Source organism: Chiloscyllium punctatum, chromosome 48 (genome assembly GCF_047496795.1).
Source record: "Chiloscyllium punctatum isolate Juve2018m chromosome 48, sChiPun1.3, whole genome shotgun sequence".
Classification (NCBI taxonomy): Eukaryota; Metazoa; Chordata; class Chondrichthyes; order Orectolobiformes; family Hemiscylliidae; genus Chiloscyllium; species Chiloscyllium punctatum.
This window is the reverse complement of record NC_092786.1, coordinates 25,589,537-25,604,330: the sequence shown is the minus strand read 5'-3', so window position 1 is coordinate 25,604,330 and position 14,794 is coordinate 25,589,537. Positions and strand designations below refer to the sequence as shown.

The window sequence follows — 14,794 nt, the reverse complement described above, 5'->3', positions numbered from 1 at the left end:
GGTGATTTCTACCAGAGCAGCCTCAAAGCAAATCAATTAGATCTTTAATGTTCCAATGTATTAATTACTTTGATTGATCGCTGGATTGATTTGACCATAGAGTGTATCCAACAATGTGATGTGTGATGAACATTTCCCATCTCCCATATGCAGTAGCTAGCACCAACATTTCAAACTTGTGGAGGTGCCCAGATCTGTGTGCAGGCATTCCTTAAGGTGAAGGGACTGATGAACTGTTGTAAAACATCAAGGTACATAAGTACCATGATATTATGAAGCAGTTCATCAGTCCCTTCACCTTAAATGTAAAATGGTTATGGGTTCAACGACATTGTTAATAGTTTCCTTTGTTAAAATATGACTGAATCAGTGAGTTTGACCCACAAAAGGAGAGAGAATTTCAGAAAGTGATAAAGGATCATCAGTGCATTAGAAAGGATGCCAAGAGAAGGAAAAGGGTGGTGGAAAGAGTTGAAGATAATGGAAGGGGAAGAAAACTAAAAGAGATCATTACAACAACAATAAGCACTAACATTTTAATATCAGAACCACTACACCTCACTGCTATACTTGACATACTTAACGTTTCTCAGTAGCTTTCACAATGGCTGCAGCACCTTAAATCAGTGATTTATAGGCACTTAATAAAAAGCAGAGATGTTTTCCACACTGACCCTCTCTGCTCCTATGCTCATGGATTCCTGGATTTGTCTACAGTGCTTCAGCTTGGAAAGTTGTTGGCCAGGAAATTTACAATAAAAGAAACTCTAAAAGTGTCCCTTTTTAAAGTCCATTCAAGATTTCTGATCCTGACTGGCAAATCTTGACTTTTGTGATCCCTTTGACCCTGAAATGAGTTTCTAGCCTCATCACCTCTTCATTTCCAAAGCTGTCTGTTTCTACCTCTGTGACATTTGTTCATTTTTACTTCTGCCCCTTACTCTATCACAGAGCAGGTGCAGAAGACTTTAAAAAAGGAAGGGGCAGTGGAAGGGAAACACCAAAACTGTGGCTCATTCTTGAATCAATGAAATGGAAAAGTGGAACTAGAAATCTGCAGAGTGTTTGAGCAATTCTGTAATCGTGAGATCTTGGGATAACTCCTCAATGCCACCTGCTGGTCCATGTAAGAATAACAAGGTAACGGAGATAAATGTGTGCCGGGGGAGATGGTTCGTGAGGGAAGAGTTCAGGCTCTGAGAACAGTTGGCTCAGTCTAAACCCATGGGTGTCTGATTGACACCAAGACCATCTTCCTTAAATAAATAGTAACTATGAGTAGCTGTGAGCTAGAAACATGCATTGAGAGCACAGTGTTGAGCATATGGTATAAAAGTAGTAACAGAGACAATACCCATAATTGACCCTGGGGGTGTTACTTTCAAGGAAGTTAGTACAAAAGTCTTATTTATGTAAAATTCCATCACAGCCTGACAACACAGGATTCTGTTGTCAGTAAACTTAATTTTTTTTGTATTCTCTTTATAAAAGTATCTTTCAATGTCACATTCAGAGTACTCCACCTTTAGCTCAAGTTGGAATATGTCTGCTTGGCGGTGTGCTGTCTGGGTTGTCAATTTTCATGCCAGTGGGCACAGAACAAAGAACAGTACAGGCCCTTCGGCTCTCGATGTTGTGCCAATTCTAGTCTAAATCAATCTACATACCCTTCATTTTACAATCATCCATGCGCCTTTCCAAGAGTCGCTTAAATGTCCCTAATGTTTCTGCCTTTACTACCACTGTTGGCCGTGCATTCCACACACCCACCCTAAACCTCCCTCCTTAAAATTATGCCCCCTCATGATAACTATTTCTGCCCTGGGAGAGGGTCTCTGGCTATCCACTCTATCTATGCCTCTCATCATCTTGTAACCTCCATCAAGTCACCTCTCATCCTTCTCTCTGGGGAGAAAAGTCCTAGCTCTCTTGATCTTTCTTCATGAGACATGCCCTCAAGTCCAGGCAGCGTTCTGGTAAATCTCCTCTGCACCCTCTCTAAAGCTTCCATATCCTTCCTATACTAAGGCAATCAGAACTGAACACAGTATTCCAAGTATGGTTTAACCAGGGCTTTGTAGAGCTGCAGCATAACCTCACGACTCTTAAACTCTTAAACTGCTAATGAAAGCCAACACACCATATGCTTTCTTAACAACCCTGTCAACTTGGGTGGCAACTTTGAGGGATCTATGGACGTGGACCTCGATTCCTCTGTTCCTCCTCACTGTCAAGAAATCGTGTCTTTAATCCTGTAATCTGCATTCAAATTTGACCTTCCAAAGTTTGACTTCACACTTCTCCAGGTTGAACCCTATCTGCCACTTGTCAGCCCAGCTCTGCATCCTGTCAGTGCCCCATTCCAACCTAAAATAGCTCTCCACACAATCCACAACTCAACCAACCTTCGTGTCATCAGCAAACTTACTAACCACCCTTCCACTTCCTCATCCAAGTCATTTATGAAAATCACAGTGTAGAGGTCCCAGAACAGATCCCTGCGGAACACCACTGGTCACCGAGCTGCAGACTGAATACTTTCCTTCTATGGGCCAGCCAATTCTGTATTCAGACAGCCACATTTCCCTGTATCGCATGCCTCCTTACTTTCTGAATAAGCCTACCATATCAAACACCTTGCTAAAATCCATGTACAACATATACACTGCTCTCCCCTCATCAATGTTCTTGTCACATCCTCAAAGAAATCAATAAAACTTGTGAAGCATGACCTGCCATACTGACTATCTCTAATCAAACTATCGTTTTCCAAATAATCATAAATCTCGTCTCTCGGAATCCTCTCCAATAATTTGCCCACCACCAACGTAAGACTGACTGGTCTGTAATTTCCAGGGTGATCCCTATTCCCTTTCTTGATCAAGGGAATAACATCTGCCACCCTCCAATCATCTGATGCTATTCCAATGGACAGTGAGAACACATAAATCATCACCAAAAGTGCAGCAATCTCGTCCCTTGCCTCCCGCATTAACCTTGTCTGGCCCAGGGGACTTATCTATCCTCATGTTTTTCATCCTCCTTCTTAACATTAACCTGTTTGAGCATATCAGCCTGTTTGATGCTGTCCTCACAAATGACAAGGTCCCTTTCACTAGTGAATACTGAAGCAAAATATTTATTAAGGAACTTCCCAATCTCTTCCGACTCCAGGCACAAGTTCCCTTCACTATCCCTGATTAGCCCTACCCTCTCTCTGGTCATCCTCTTGTTCCTCACATAAGCATAGAACGCCTTGAGGCGAATCTACTACCGTTGCAGGCAAAGCATTCCATACCCTTACTACTCTCTGAGTAAAGAAACTACCTCTCTGACATCTGTCCTATATCTATCACTCCTCAATTTAAAGCTATGCCCCCTCGTGCTCACCGTCACCAATCTTGGAAAAAGGCTCTCCCTGTCCACCCTATCTAACCCTCTGATTATCTTATATGTCTCTATTAAGTCACCTCTCAACCTTCTTCTCTCCAATGAAAACAGCCTCAAGTCCCTCAGCCTTTCCTCGTAAGACCTTCCCTTCATACCAGGTAACATCCTCGTAAGTCTTCTCTGCACCCTTTCCAAAGCTTCCACATCCTTCTTCTAATGTGGTGACCAGAACTGCACACAATACTCCAAGTGCGGCCGCACCAGTGTTTGTACAGCTGTAGCATAACCTCATGGTTCTGGAACTCGATCCCTCTATTAATAAAAGCTAAAACACTGTATGCCTTCCTAACAACCCTGTCAACCTGGGTGGCAACTTTCAAGGATCTGTGTACCTGGACCCCGAGATCTCTCTGCTCATCTACACTACCAAGAATCTTACCATTAGCCCAGTACTTTGCATTGTGGTTATTCCGACCAAAGTGAATCACCTCACACTTGTCCACATTAAACTCCATTTGCCACCTCTCGGCCCAGCTCTGCAGCTTATCTATGTCTCTCTATAACCTACAACATCCTTCGTCACTACCCACTACTCCACCAACCTTAGTGTCGTCTGCAAATTTACTAACCTACCCTTCTATACCCTCCTCCAAAATGAAAGCAAATAAAATATTGCATTTTATTGCAAGGGAGATGGAGTATAAAATTAAAGAGTTCTTGTTACAGCTGTGTACACCATTTATTACACCATACCTATGATACTGCAGAGAGTTTTCTCTCTTTATTTAATAAGGGATATTTTTGCACAGCATGCCTTTCAGACAAGGTTCACTACATCTATTCTGGAATACAGAGGTTCTCTTATGAGGAGAGTTTGAGCAGGGTGGAGCTGATCTTCTTTGCAGTTTGGAAGAATAACAGATGATCTTTTTGAAACATGTAAGATTCTAAGGGAACTTGACAGTGTGAATGTTGAAGCGATAGTTCCCTTCCTAGGAGAATGTAGAAGTCCCCACCAATCTGCCTGCTGCAAATGCATCAGCCCACTGCAGTGTCAGTAAGAATGATCACTAGACAGTGTTGCAGAGATAAAATCCTGTCTTCACACTGAGGGATCCCTCTATCATATTATACAGCAGTGTTAACATGCTAAATGGGATAGACTTTGAACAGATCTAGCCACTTAACATTGGGCATCCATGATACATTATTGGCCATTGGCAGCAGCAGAATATCCTCCCAAAACAGTCCGCATGCTCATGTCCTGGCATGACGGTTAAGCCAGGGGATTAACTGCCGTGATTGTTCAACCTGGTTTAATGGAGAGTGCAGAAGGTCCTGACTTCACAGCCTGGTCTAAACATGGGCTAAGAGTTGAGTTCCAGAGATGAGGTGAGAGTGACTTCCTTGGACATCAAACCTGCTTTTGATGAAGGCATCAAGGAGCCCTAGTAAAACAGGATTCAAAGTAAATAAGGAAAAAATTTTGATTAGAGTCATATCTGACACAAAGGAAGAGGTTTTTGGAGGTCAGTCATTTCAGCTCTAGGTCATATTTGAAGGAATTCCTCAGGATATGTTCAAGGTCCAACCATCATCAGATGTTTCACTAAGGTCAAAAGTGGGTATTGGGGCCAGTAGGCAGGATTTAGTAGAGGCCGACTGGGTGAGCCTGTTTGAAGGAAAAAGACTGACTGGAAAATGGGCGGCTTTTATAAGTATGATATCAAAAGGCCAGGGACAGTATGTCCCTATTAGGGTGAAGGGAAAAGCTGGCGGCTTTAGGGATCCTTGGCTGACAAGGGTTATTGAGGCTCTGGTCAGGAAAAAGAAGGTGGCAATATTGGGTTTAAGCTATCAGGCTCAAGTGAATCCCTAGATTACGTTAAAAAGTGTAAGAGCACACTTCAGAGGGTGCACTTCAGAAGAGCAACAAGAGGGTATGAGATGGATCTGGCAGATAAGGTTAAATACAATCCCAAGAGGTTCTAAAGCTATATTAAGAGTAAAAGGGTGGATAAGGAGAGAATAGGTCCCCTTAAAGATCAGCATGGCCTTCTGTATGTGGAGCCACAGAAAGATGGGGCAGGTTTTTAATGAGTATTTCTCCTCAGTGTTTACTGAGGAAAGAATCATGGATGTCAAGGAAATAAGGGAAACAACTGGGATGTTTTGAATCATACACATATTACCAGAGAGAAGGTGTTTACAACCTTAAAGTGCATTAAGGTGGATAAATCCCCTGGGCCTGATCAAGTTCATCCTCCAATGTTATGGGATGCTGGGGAATAGATTGCAGAGATCGTTAGCCACTGGTGAAGTTCCAGAAGTCTGGGGGGTGGCTAATCTTGTTCCATTGTTTAAGAAAGGTAACAAAGACGAGACAGACCAGTGAGCCTGATATCAATGGTAGGCATATTGTTGGAGAGGATACTGAGGGACAGGATCAACCAAAATTTGGATAGTCACTGTATGATAATGGATAGTCAGCACGGAAAATCATGTCTGACAAATTTTGTAGAGTTTTTCAAAGAGGTAACCATGAGGATGGATGAGGATATGACAGAGGATGTTGTCTATATGGACTTTAGTAAGGCATTTGACAAGGTCTTGCACAGCAGGTTAGTCATGAAGGTTAGGTCTCATGGGATCCAGGGAGAGCTAGCTAATTGGATTCAAAATTGGTAGGAAGCAGAGGGTGATGGTTGAAGGTTGTTTCTCGGCCTGTAACTAGCGGTATGCCACAGAGGTCGGTGCTGGGATCTTTGTTATTTATTACGTATGTACACGATCTGGATGTGAATGCACAAGGCATGATTAGTAAGCTTGTGGATGGCACAAAATTAGGAGGTATTGTTTAGAGTGAGGAAGGTTATCAAAAATTACAGAGGAATCTTGATCAGGTGTGGAATTGGGCTGGAGCTTGGCAAATACAATTCAATACAGATAAGTTGGAGGTGTTGCACTTTGGAAAGTCAAACCAAGGTAGGACTTATACAGTAAATGGCGAGGTCCTGAGGAGTGTTGTGGAACAGCAGGACTGAGGAGAACAAGTATAGAGTTCTTTGAAAGCAGTGTCACAGGTAGACAGGGTGGTGACAAAGTCATTTAGCATGCTGGCCTTCATTGGTTGAAGCACTGAGTATAGGTGTTGAGACGTTATGTTACAGTTATATAAGTTGTTGGTGAGGCTGCACTTGGAGTATTGTGTACAGGTTTGGTCACCCTGTTATAGGAAAGATACAATTAAACTGGAAAGAGTGCACAGAAGATTTATGACAATGTTGCCAGGACTAGCAGGCCTGTGTGAAAGGGAGAGGTTGGCCAGGATAGGACTTTATTCCTTGGAATGTAGGAGAATGATGGGTGACCTTATGAAGTTTATAAAATCATGAGGGGCATAGATCGGATGAATGCATATAGTCTTTTTCCCAGAGATGAGGAATTGAAAACTGGAGGGCACTGGTTTAAGGTGGGGGGGAAGATTTAGAAAGGACCTGAGGAGCAACTTCTTCACATAGTGTGTATGTGGAATGGGCTGCCAGAGAAAGTGGTTGAGGCAGATACAATAGCAACATTTACAAAACATTTGGATAGGTACTTGGATGGGAAGAGTTTAGAAGGACATGGACTGAATGCAGGCAATTCGAACTAGTTGAGTGGGCACCATGGTCAGCATGGACTAGTTTGGGCTGAAGGGCCTGTTTCCATGCTATTTTACTCTTTGACTCTACTCTATGATTCTATATTCAAATGCAGCAAGATCTGGACAGTATCCAGCTTTGGCTGACGAGTTGCGAGTCACATTAGTTCTACACAAGTTCTAGGCAATGGCCATCTCCAAAAAGAGAGAATCTAACCATCACATCTTGTCATTCAATGGTTCACCATAGTTGAATTCCCCCCCCCATCAACATCATGGAATTACCATAGACTGGGAACTGAAGAGACTCTCCACAAAAATATTGTTGCTACAAGACCAGATCAGAGGCTAGAAATCCTGCAGAAAGTAAATCACCATTCGCATCTCAAAGCCTGTCCACTATCTACAAGACTCAAGTTAGGAATACTCCCTACTTACCTGGATGAGTTCAGCTCCAACAATGTTCAAGAAGCTCGACACCATCCAGAACAAAGCAGCTTGCTTGACTGTCACCATATCTGCATGCATCCACTTCCTCCATTTATGTAAACTTATGTTCAGTAGCAACAGTGTGTGCTATCCACAAGATGCAATGCAGAAATTCATCAAAGCTCCTTTGACAGCACATTCCAAACTGCTAACCACTTATACCCAGAATGACAAGAGCAGCAGATATATGGGAATATCACGACCCATAAGTTCCCCCTCGAACTTGCAAACATCCTAACTTGGAAAGATATTGTCATTCCTTCAGTGTCGCTGGCTTAAAATCCTGGACATCTCTTCCTAAAAGTATTCTGGGTTTGCGTCCAGCACTTGGACTGTAGTTCAAGGAGGTATCTTATCACCATCTTCTCAAAAACAACCTGGGATGGGCAATAAATGCCCACCCAGCCAGTGCTGCCCATGTCTCGTCAGTGAATAAAGAAATTAATGATTTATTAGAAAACAAGAATTATTCAGCAAAACTGCAAAGCTTGTTAACATACACAGTTTGAAATATGAAACTATAAATATAATCCCTCTACTTAACACCCACCCACACACGTATTCTCTCTCTCTCTCTCTCTCCTTCTCAGTTCTCACATTGAACTCAAAGGCTTTTTCAGAAAGCTGGGTAGTTTCTTTCACTCAAAGAATGACCCACATGAAATCCAAACCATCTCCAAACAAAAGTCCAATCTGTCTTTCCTAATAGGCATTATCTCAGTCATGTGGTAGATCTAAGCAATTAGCTTATGCCATGTGATTTCTGACAAGTTTCTTTTTTAAAAGCCTCTGTGTCCAAAGTGAACTTCCAGTAACCTTTGACTTATGTTCCAGTCAGTTTCTCCCTGGAACTACAAATGAGTCACTGTCCACAATCCTTTAAACTTGTCTTTCTCAAATGTGTTTCCTTAGAAACTAGACTAAACAGAAAAGTAAAAACTATGACACAGTTACAAATTAATTCTTATTCGCTGTTTACATGTAACCAGTACAGCACAGAGCAACCTCGAGTGACAGTCCTAAATTGATTATCGGCATAATTCGTTCCATCCATGTTATTTAGCAGGTGTTATCCAAGCATGCAATCACATCTCATGTTGGACATCGTGTTTTAAGTTTTGCAGGTGCAGGTTGATCTGTTATGATCAGTTACTGGATTAGTGGTGCTGGAAGAGCACAGCAGTTCAGGCAGCATCCAACGAGCAGCGAAGTTTCGCTGCTCGTTGGATGCTGCCTGAACTGCTGTGCTCTTCCAGCACCACTAATCCAGTATTTGGTTTTCAGCATCTGCAGTCATTGTTTTTACCTTGTTATGATCAGTACCTTGCTTGTTACAAACAGCTGAAGGAATATGCTGTTTAATGAGATCCGCCAGTCTTTGGGATGTACAGTGTATATTCCTAACATCTTACCTAGCTCTGAGATTCAAATGCTACACTGAGAGTTCATGTGATTTGTGTTTGTGACTTGACAACAGAATCCTAGTGATGGAGAATTGGAAAAACTACATATATAATTCACTAGGTCCTGTTCTTTTCAGATGGGAAAGCATGTGGACACATTTGTACCTATTTCTAATCAACAAAATAAGTGCCATTCTCTGGGCAATGCTTTGACCAATCAATCAATATGCCTCATTTAAAATTTAAACTAAGTTTGGCATGTCCTGAAAATTATATAGACTGGAAAGACAGGCGCATAGGAGGTTGAGGGGTGACCTTATTGAGGTTTATAAAATCACGGGAGGAAGGGTCATTTCCCGAGAGTGGGGGAGTTCAAATATAGGGGACATATTTTTAAGGTGAGAGGGGAAAGATTTGAAAAGGACATGGGGGCAACTTTTTTTTTACAAGGAAGAGTAGTGTGTGTGAAATGAACTGCCAGAGAAATTGGTGGATGCAGGTAGAGTTACAAGATTTAAAAGTCATTTAGATAAGGTCATGAATAAGAAAGGTTTGTAGGGATATAGGCCAAATGGGATGGGAGATGGGATTAATTTGGTTTGGTAACATGGTTGGCATGGACTTGTTGGACTGAAGGGTCTGTTACCATGCCTGTGTGATTCTCTGACTCTATGTGATTGTCAGTTCTCATGAACAGTTGCATTCTGCATGACAATGTCTCTATGAATCCACTGTCCATCCAATCAGTACTCTTCTGTTTTCCCCTTACTTCAGTAATTCTTGCATTTTGTCCTGATGAGTGGACGATGGAAAACTTTGACAAAATGTGCCTTTTTCAGCAATACTCAAGTTCTGTAATACCAAACAGCTAGTTTTATATAAAGAAGAGAGTGACTCAAGTAAGCATTTGTCTCTTAGAGCATAGAAAGCAGCAATCCTGATGGGAATGCGAACATTGCCGTGAGACTTTATCCAAGTGTTTCTTCACAGTAAAAGACACAGTTATCATATCTGAAATAAATATTAACTAAGAGTGGTAAGATTGAGGAACTTGCAGCAGTTATTATCAAGTAAAACAAACATTGGAGCAACCTGAGGAGCTAAGATCCAGCAAATGCCCAGGACCCGATGGCTTCCATTCTAAGGTTCTAAAATTATTAACTCCAGCTTTAGTGGGTATATTAGTTGCAAGGTTCCAAATTTTCCTAGATTGTAGAACCAAGAAGGGAGAGAGAAAGTTGTAAACTACGGGCTGGAAAGCATTAGAATTTATTGGTAAGATAATGTTCACAATGCATTTGGGATGTCACCGATCAGACAGAGTCAACATGAATGTACAAAAATGGAAATCATTTCTGACAAATTGAGTTTTTTGAGGATATAACTAAGGTAGGTAAAGAGGAACCAGCTGAATACCAGAATTTCCATCAAGTATTGACAAGGTGTCAGGCCAAAGATTACTACATAAGGTAAGGTTCCTGGAGATGGGTATAATATATTTGCATGGTTGGAGGATTAGTTAATGGAGAAGAAGCAGATTACAAGAATAAATTGAGGATTATCAAGTTGGCAGACTGAACCTAGTGATCACTGATTGCATTTCATCCATTTATATTCTGTATTAATAACTTAGGCAAAGGAGCTGTGATGTTATTTCCATGTTTGCTCATTGCAGTGCTTCAAAATAGTGACAGCTGATCCATTGAGCTAAATCATGCTCTGAGTGATGATATCTTAATGATGAGGCTGAGGAGTAGTAGAGAAGGAAAGGAATAGAAGAGAATCTTGCACTCCCATCTCACGACATCATGGGACATCTTGCCGCATGTACCCACTGAAAATTAACCCGTTCAGCTATCTGAAGACCCATTGGGAAAAGCTTGTAACCTGGGTAGAGTTCTTCCTTGATTTGAGGATCAATCAGTGACAATTCATGTTATTAATAATGCAATGCATAGTGGGAATTTGGGAAGAGTTATAGATAGGCTGACTGAGTGGGCCAAAGATTACAGATTGAGTATAATGTGCAGAAGTGTAATCTCATATGCTTTGGTAATGAGAAGAGAAAAGAACATTTCTAAAAGGCATAAAACACCTTACTGATGGTGTTCAGTGACTGGAGTGTACTTGTACAGAGAACATAGAAGTTAACTTCCAGATACAGTAATCAATTAGAAAGGCAAATGGTATGTTGGCTATTGCTGGAAGGAGCCGAAGTAGAATACTAAGGAAATTCTTCTACAATTGTTTGGTGATTACTCCTGTGTACAATTTGATCTTACTTGTTCCCCCAAATTGCTGTGGAAACAAGGGGGTCAGTGGAGCTTCTGAGACTGAAATGGCTTTTTTTTTAATCAGTTAAGTATATCAAGGATATTTATGAAGGAAAGGATGTTAAATGAAATTGAAATACAGATTGGCCATGATCTGATTGAATGGTGGAACAGGGTTGGAGGCCTTGATGGCTTCCTGTTTCTGTGTTAATCACTGAGAATGTGATTGGTAAACAGCTGGTGAGGTGGTGCAGTTTTTAACCTGTACTTTCTGCTGTGATTTAAGTGGTGCAGAGCTGGGGAATGTGTCAGTAAAACACCAATTCCAGAGCATGTGGATGGAGACTGGAGTACTTGGAGCCAGTGGAGTATGTGCAGCCGGACATGTGGAACAGGAGCCAGGTTTAGACAAAGAAAATGTGACAATCCCCCGTAAGTAATTTTGACACGTTCTACTGTGTAATATGCTGTAACTTATTACTGTACTGCTTTAGCAGGAGGTGCTACCTTTTACCAGATCACATGCTAATTCTACAAACACTTGGCAATGCTTCAAAATAATTACATATATTACAGGAGGAAAACTTACATCTCGTATCAACCAGACACAATTCATGCCCTTTGTAGGGGTAATCTTCCTCAGTCACTACAGGTGTCAGAGAGCTATTTCCCCATTCAGGAACCATCTTTGGAAAGGATGGTTTAGAGAAAGAAGTTTTATTGCTGTCGGCTATAACTGAAGGCCAGAAAGAATATTTTAAAACCTTACATCATTGACTTTATAACAATGTCCGAATTAATAGTTTCTTTTTATGAAATTCCTTTTTCAAAGCCTGTTTAAAATAGATTTTATGAACCCTTTTTCTCAGTATCTTTAGAAGTTTTTTTCTTCAGTTAGTCAATGGACCTCAGAAGCCAATGGAGTCTCCCTGTAGTCTCCACCTGTATTTTGGAGAGGCGGAGGATCAGGAGATCTTTCACTGAGATGCAATCCCGATCAGGTCCTTACACTGACAGTCACACCTCCTTCTCTGAAGATCCAAGTGGGCTACTTCACCCTGACCTTGTCAAGTCCCCTTAGAAAGCAATAGTTGAGTTGTGCAAGTTTCCAGAGCACTCATATAAGTGTCGAGTGTTTGTATTACAAAGCACTTCACAGCCTGTTAAGGTATATCATATTGAAAGTATTCAAAGTCTATCTGAATCTGTAATGAAGATTCACTGAGGAGAATTGGAAAGCTTTTCATGGATAATAAAAAGAGAATTGCGAACAGTTTAATGCACAAAGGTGTCAGCAATAAATCCATGGATAAGAAAATCCAGTTTTATAAGTTAGGCATATTGCTCACTTGCTTAATCAATCAGATTTAGGAAAGTGCTTGAAGACATTAACAGTATGTTCTGATTGACTTCTCAGTTACGTATTAGTTATCAAGCAGGCTGTCTTGAAGAACATGCGTAATGTTGAGTTGTAGATCTGTCAAAGCATGTTTAGAGAAAGGTAGAGTAAAAAAAGGATAACCAGAGAGGAAATCCATTCTCAATATGTCTTGCATCAGGTCATTTCAGTGATGGCAGTTGTGTCTAGAATCACAGGGTGTGGGCATGATCTCTCTGTGGGCCAGGCTTTTAGTGCACTTCTAGCATGGCTAGAAGTGTGCATTTCAGATAAGATGTTAACCCTCAGTTACTTTCTCAAGATGGGCTAAAGGTTCTTATTGCATGTTTTGACAATTAGGAGTCCTCTGGTTACCATTCAAACCCTGGCCAATGCCACCAAAAACATCAATTGATGTGGTTTAATCTGTACCTTGTGAGAGTTGACTGTGCACAAATTGACTACTGTATTTTCCTGGATAACCGTAGTAACTGTACTTTAATAGGAATTAGCTGGTTGTGATATGCCTTGGGACTTTTATCCCAAATCTTTCTCTAAACTTAAATTACGTGCCAGTTTTTCCAAATGTGTTACTGTTTATATGAATCATTTTGTTATTGTTGAAGCTTCAAGGTATGTATTAGGGAAAGAAATGCTTTAAATTGTACAAACATTTACTGATCAATTATTACTTCTCCAATTTCTAGTTTTCCAAATTGATCTTTTTAGCTCTCTTTTTGTGCTTACTGATAGTTGAAATTCAGTCTGTGTATATTCAACCAGCAATTTTTGCTTTCCATGTTATTTCAGAAAAAGTTGAAGAGTTCACATTTTGCTTTGTTTGATGCTTCATTTTAAAAAAAACTAATTTTGGCGCTCTTGTTGCTTTCAAAAATTGGTTTCCTTCAAGATTTCTCCCGTAATAATTTTCCATTGTTACCTCATAATGTAAAAGTGAACCAAAACTTGAAGCGGCATCTCATGGCACACAGTGTTTCTATTAATTATTGAACATATTCTAAAACTTGCAATTCCTGCTGAAAATGAGGCCAGTTTCTTAGCTGAGTCTAGGTAGCTGATGATACTGGTTGTGGTGGTATCTGAACCCTGGGCCTCACACACAGGCAAGCAATTAACAGAAGGTGTATTAGACTAATGCTGGAATGGGCAGATTGTTTTGTACGGAAAGACTAGACAGACTAGGCCAGTATCCTCTGCAGTTCAGAACAGTCAGGGGTGATGTACTTGAAACAAAAGATTTTGAGAGGACTTAACCATGGCGATATTGAAGCATTGTTTTCTCTTCTAGGAGAATCTAGAATGAGGGGTCATAGTTTAGAAATTACATGGCGCCAGTGAGGCAACTGTTTTTTTATCTAAGGGTTGAAAGTCAAATAAAAAAAAGAACAACACGGCACAAAAATAGACCCTTCGGCCCTCCAAGCTTGCACCAAAACATTTTGCCCTTCTATACTAAAATTGTTTTCTCTTACAGGATCCATATCCCTCTATTCCTTTCCTATTCATTATTTTTCTTGGTACTTTTTGAATGCTGCTATTGGGTCTACTACCCCCACCTCCTCTGGCAGCATTTTCCAGGCACTCATCAGCATATTTGCACCCTCACCTCACCTCCCCACACCTTGAACCTCTGACCCCTAGTAACTGACCCCTTCACCCTGAGAAAAAGTCTCATACTTTCTACTCTATCTATGCCATTCACAATCTTATAAAGTTCTATCAGGTCGCCCTTCAACCTCCTGCATTCTGGTGAAAACAAACCCAGTCTATTCAACCTTTCTTCATAGCTAAAATCCCCCATACCAGGCAATTTCCTGGCAAACCTTTACCCTCTTTAGTGCATCCCCACATCCTTCTGGTAGTATGGTGACCAGAACTGTGTACAATGCTGCAAGTGTGGCTGAACAAAAGTTATTTATTTATTTATTTAGTAGGAAATGGGTGTCACTGCCTAGCCAGCATTTATATCCTATCCCTCGCTGCCCTTGAGAAGGTAATGATGAACTGTTTTCTTGAACTCCTGCAGTCCACCTGCTGTGTTTTGACCAATAATGAAATTAGGGAGGGAATTCCAGGATTTTGACCCAGTGACAATGAAGAAATAATGGTATATTTCCAAGTTAGGATGATGAGTGGTTTAGAGGGGAACTTGAAAGTGTCGGGGTTCCCAACTAACTGCTGCCCTTGTCCTTCTAGA

At 41.0% G+C, this 14,794-nt stretch overlaps 1 protein-coding gene across 1 annotated transcript in view; it reads left to right on the top strand.

The window, feature by feature from the left end:
- adamts17 (ADAM metallopeptidase with thrombospondin type 1 motif, 17) overlaps window positions 1-14,794 on the top strand; it is a 669,321-nt gene that overhangs the window by 364,456 nt on the left and 290,071 nt on the right. Inside the window, exon 12 of the mRNA XM_072564884.1 lies at window positions 11,485-11,630. Within this exon, the coding sequence (XP_072420985.1) occupies window positions 11,485-11,630 (146 nt within the window). The remainder of the gene's footprint in view (window positions 1-11,484; window positions 11,631-14,794) is intronic.